At 38.7% G+C, this 5,150-nt stretch overlaps 1 protein-coding gene across 2 annotated transcripts; it reads left to right on the top strand.

Moving 5' to 3' along the window:
• The first annotated feature begins 285 nt into the window (after positions 1 to 285).
• LOC105787740 (glycine-rich domain-containing protein 1) lies at positions 286 to 4,661 on the top strand. 2 transcript variants are annotated; one of them, XM_012614279.2, is made up of 9 exons: positions 286 to 412; positions 544 to 712; positions 918 to 1,035; positions 1,116 to 1,370; positions 1,454 to 1,909; positions 2,002 to 2,543; positions 2,845 to 3,040; positions 3,384 to 3,539; positions 3,638 to 4,661. In XM_012614279.2, exons 1-9 carry the CDS (start codon positions 385 to 387, stop codon positions 4,391 to 4,393), a joined length of 2,676 nt encoding a protein of 891 aa, XP_012469733.1. In that variant the 5' UTR covers positions 286 to 384; the 3' UTR covers positions 4,394 to 4,661. The 2 variants fall into 2 exon arrangements, with proteins under 2 accessions (XP_012469733.1, XP_012469734.1); XM_012614280.2 differs by having other exon boundaries at positions 335 to 412; positions 547 to 712.
• The last annotated feature ends 489 nt before the right edge of the window (positions 4,662 to 5,150 follow it).

Here is a 5,150-nt window from a genome sequence, read left to right as displayed (position 1 = left end):
ATTAAATACTGTCATCTGTGTCAAAATTGAAATTTCAAAGCTCAATAAGTATAAGGACCTAGAATGATCCAATTGGAGAATATGGACTTACAACGATACACGTTGCATAGGACTAGTAATTGAATTTAAACAAACAAATTTAACTGCTACTATTTGGTTCAGGACTAAAATTTTAAAATCCGAAAAGTACAAAGACTAAAATTGATTACTCTAAAGTACAAAGACTAAATCCACAACTTTCACAAGGACTAATAGGAAATTTTAACAAAAAAACTGAAAAGGACATTCTGGTCATTTTCTTTGAACTTCAGTTAAGAGTTTCAGACAAGAATCTCCAATATATAGCTCGACAGAAATTGCGAAATATCACAACTGAGAAAAGCAATGACAAGCCAACTGAAATACGTTTCCGGTATTCTTCTCAATCTTTTCATCATCAGTTATGAACAAAAAAAATCAGTTATAATTCTTATGTCATTTTATTAATTTCCTTGTTTGATTTTGTTTTACTATTAATGGGATTCTGTTTCTATGTGGCAATAGAAGAGATGGAAATGGAGAAAGAGCAAGGACTGGAATGGATCGAAGCTCAAAAGATCGAAATTAGTTTGGACCTTGCAGGTGCTGCCAAGAACCAGCTTGAATTCCTCGCTGCTGTCGATAGGAACCGTTGGCTCTACGATGGCCCTACTCTCCATAGAGCCATTTACAGGTGATCACTTTCACAGCTCAATTTCTTGATTGTTGCTAAAATCATCATTTTTACCATTTTCAAATTCTGGGTCTTTTTGGGGATTTCATTTTGTCTAAGTTTCTCCAAGTTTTGCATTTGATTCCTAGCTTAAACCCTTTTAATTGATGTGCATTTTGAATCAAAATTTGGGTTGTTGATTTTTTTTATATATGCTAATTTTTAGGTACAATGCTTACTGGCTTCCCTTGCTAGCTAAATGTTATGAAGAACCCATTTTGGAAGGGCCTTTGGTTGTTCCTCTTGATTGTGAATGGATTTGGCATTGCCATAGGCTAAACCCAGTATGTCTCTAAGCTGAAATTTTTTGCTTGTTTTATTTTTTGTAAGTTGAAGTTGGCATTTTCTTGTCTTTTTAAATCAGGTTCGTTACAAGTCTGACTGTGAAGAACTCTATGGGAAGATCCTTGACAATACTAATGTTGTGTCTTCCCTTCGAGGCGCATGTAAACGGAAAACCGAAGAAATTTGGAACAGACTTTATCCGAATGAAGCTTATGACTTTGATTTCACCAAAGCCTTGTCTGAAAATGCCTCTGAAACACTTTCTGGGCTTGAAAAACCCACTGAATATGATCTAGTTTCAGCTGTTAAAAGGCAGAGTCCTTTCTTTTATCAGGTGAGTCCGGGAATGATCTAAATCGTTATCTTTTTAGTAGCATTCTTCTTTGACAATCTGCCTAATCTTGTTTTCGGCTCTAGGTATCCAGAGCGCATATGAATAACAATATCTTTATCGAAGAAGCCGTAGCTAGGTATAAGGGTTTCCTTCATCTGATCAAGAGGAATCGAGAGAATTCGACAAAGCGCTTTTGCGTTCCAACCTATGACATCGACCTTATCTGGCACACACACCAGTTGCATCCTGTCTCTTACTGCAAAGATTTGAATACAGTACTTGGTAAGATATTGGAGCATGATGATACAGACTCAGACAGAACTAAGGGGAAGAAGCTTGATGTCGGATTTTCGGGGACTACTAAACAGTGGGAGAATACATTCGGCAAAAGATACTCGAAGTCGGGGGCCATGTATAGAGGGAATTCTCCATCTCCTCTTGCAGCTATTCCTTGCATTCCCGACATTTTACCTAAGAAAATAGATGCAACAAATGAGTTTCCGAACATTATTAAGCTTCCTGAGATGAGGATTGTAGAGGTAGTTTACCTATATTTAACCTGGACCACGGTACCAATGCTGCTTTCGTATTTTAAAGGTCATTTCTCATTATGTTTGATGCCTTTTTTCAGGTACTTTTGGAGATTGTTGCAGTTAAGAACTTACCGGACGAAAAGAAGGGGAATCTCTTTGTCTTGTTAAGTAAAACTCAACCCGATGTATTCTGTAATACTAAGCAGAAACTGACTATTTTATCTGAGTCTGGGAAGAAACAGGTTCTTTTATTTCAGTGTGAACCTACTGGTGAACTGCATTTCGAACTCGTATCAAATTCAGCTTCCACTTTACCAGTAACAAAGACATCCAAAACTCTAGGCACTGCTTCACTCTCCATAGAAGAGTTTCTAGATCCGGTTTCCAAACTTGCTGTGGAGAAATGGTTGGACTTGGTACCCCCTTCTGGAAATGGATCTTCAAAACCGATTGGCCTACGTGTTGCTGCTTCCTTCACAGTTCCTACAGCAGCACCACATGTGCTTCACATGGTTCGATCCCATCCTTTTTCGAAAGGTTCTTGTTTTCAGCTCCCACTTACCGGAACTGTCCCAAGTGGCAAGAGCTATACCCGTGTCATTGATGAAACTCAAGCTGAGGTCATAAGACTCCAAATGAGGTAATTGATGAAACTCAAGCTGAGGTCATAAGACTCCAAATGAGGTATATACATGCATTCACACCAAGTTAAATGTTGGCAATCAACTTTAAGCTTACTTCCGAGTATTTTTACAAGTTATTAAATATTTATATACCGGCTAAGCCGAGTGTTTTTGTGTCTTTAGCCCGTGCTGTTTACATATGATAATTCTTTGGAAAACAATTATAGCACCTATGCATCTTTCTGTTTTCTCACCACTGTTAGTTTCAAGACGTGTAAACCTTGGCATTAATTTGACAATTTCGGGGCTTGATTATAGGGAGTCCGGGAAGGCAAAGATGAAAGAGAACAGCATCTCGAGTAAGCAAGTAATTGGTATCACAAAGCATGGAGAAACTCATACAGTAGCAGAGTTTCTAGGGACTCATTGGAATTTGATGAATTCCCAATGGGTTCTTCACAATGCAGAAGTCGGTGAAAATGGTCATCTCTTTGATCTCAAAGGCAATAGGACGGTATGCATCCATTTATTTTCACATCATATATATAAATCTCTTATGATATTGTAAAGTTTGTTATACATGATGAACCTTCATAACGCAAATAAAGCGTAAAGTAATAGAGATTGTTGTTTTTACCTTAACTTCCATCCTGACATATCTTGAACTTGCTAGGAGTTTGTTTCATTGGCTACATAAATCATTCTTTCACCTCTTACACAACGCTCGGGGAGATCATACTCCAGCGTTTTATTGTTACTTTCTTTTGATTTTTGCTGCCTGAGCGTCTGCATGTTTTAGTTGTGCATATATATATATGATTAGTTTTAAATTTCCCACTCTTTTGATTATTGAACAGGTAAAGGTTTTTTCTGGTAGAAAACTGGATTACGAACCCAAACATTGTGAGAAGCGGAAGAACGAAGGTGACTTTATGACTGCGGTTGAATTTTCTGTTGAACATCCATACGGAAAAGCTGTTGCATTGCTTAACTTGAAATCTAGATGCTTGAAGGTAGGTTAGCTATTTGCCATTTATTAGACATGCAACTATACAAGTATAAAAAGATGAAATTTACTTACTGGTTCCACTTTTTAATTGAAAATGATTAGGCAAAGGAGGGATGGTTTGTTTTGCCCGGATTGGTATCGATGTTTATACTTTCTCACATTTTGAAGAAGGAAGGACGCTTTGGCTTCACTGTTGATGGCAAAAGTACGAAAGAGATAGATGGTGCAACACGAAAGGTAATTGTTGACAACGACCAGCATGCCTCCATGGAAACTGAAGTCCATTCGGATGTGACATTAGAAAATGCAGTGATACCTAAAAAAGATGGTTCATGCAATGGGGGCTGTGGAAGTGAGAAAGGCAACACGGTAAGCAGTGGTGGCTGCGGTGGTTGTGGTGCTGGATGTGGAAACGTGGTGAAGAGTGGTGGTTGTGGTAGTGGCTGCGGCAGTGGATGTGGGGGTGGTTGTGGTGCTGGATGTGGAAACATGGTGAAGAGTGGTGGCTGTGGTGGTGGCTGTGGTGGTGGTTGCGGTAGTGGGTGCGGGGGTGGTTGTGGAAGCATAGTGAATAGCGGCAGTTGTGGCTCTGGCTGTGGTGGGTGTGGCGGAGGTTGCGGAAGCATGGTGAATAGCAGTGGCTGTGGCTCTGGCTGTGGTGGGTGCGGCGGAGGTTGTGGAAGCATGGTGAATAGCAGTGGTTGTGGACTCAAGGAGGAGAGCAGTGGCTGTGGTGGTTGCGGTGGTTGTGGCGGTGGGTGTGGCAACCTTATAAATACCTGTGTCGGAACCGGAGGTGTGGTAAAAAGTAATGGGTGTGAAAATCCCACATACATGGAGGCGGCTATAAAAGCTTGATGGTCCATGGGGAGTTTCACCATTATTCATAATGATGGTCCAGTAAATCATTGCATTTATTGCTGCTTATTTCCATTTCCTCCTGGTGAATAAGTACAGCTATTATTATATGAAGTTTGTATATTTCGCTTGTGTTTCTTTCAGATTCTGGCTTTGCATATCTATTTTCCTTCAAAAATAAACTTTCCTGGAAAAAAAGTATTACAATACTCTGTAATACAATTATCTAAAAGATCTTGTTAATGTCGAATTTCAGTGAATTATCCCATACTGTTTCTCTTTGAATTTATTATCTTTAAAAGCGTCGAACATGTTATGCTTTATCAATAGTGGTATGAGACTTGGAAGTGAATTCCTCCAAGTATTTGGATTTGTTATTATTGAAAATATTTTACCTAAATATTGTTCTAGCCCGAAAAAGAAGAGGACACTTGTAGTTGTCGGAAAAAAATAATGGTTGCTTTGTGTTCGGGTCATTACGAACAGTATTGATTTCAAATCATACCATCTTTAGCCTGAACAAAATGACACTTAAAAAAATGGTTTTATGTCAATATGAGCTTCAAGCTTGAATTCATCCCAAACCATGTAATCCTCAGCCCAAATAAAATGAGGACACTTGTAGTTACAAGATATTGACTTTGTGCCAATTTCAGTTCGGGTCATTACAAGCAAGATTAATCTCAAATCATAAAATGCATGGCACTTGTAGTTATGTTCAAAAAAGAATTTGCAAATCAAGTTGACTTTGTGCCAA

The sequence above is a fragment of the Gossypium raimondii genome, chromosome 2, assembly GCF_025698545.1.
Source record: "Gossypium raimondii isolate GPD5lz chromosome 2, ASM2569854v1, whole genome shotgun sequence".
In the NCBI taxonomy this organism is placed as follows: Eukaryota; Viridiplantae; Streptophyta; class Magnoliopsida; order Malvales; family Malvaceae; genus Gossypium; species Gossypium raimondii.
Note: the sequence above shows the minus strand (reverse complement) of the source record. Positions and strands in the feature narration are given on the sequence as shown.

Excerpts from the sequence above, each read along its gene's own strand:
- LOC105787740 (XM_012614279.2), top strand. The coding sequence starts at position 385 with ATGACAAGCCAACTGAAATACGTTTCCG. Across the intron at positions 713-917 it reads CTCCATAGAGCCATTTACAG|GTACAATGCTTACTGGCTTC; the intron begins GTGATCACTTTC and ends GCTAATTTTTAG. Across the intron at positions 1,371-1,453 it reads AGAGTCCTTTCTTTTATCAG|GTATCCAGAGCGCATATGAA; the intron begins GTGAGTCCGGGA and ends TTTCGGCTCTAG.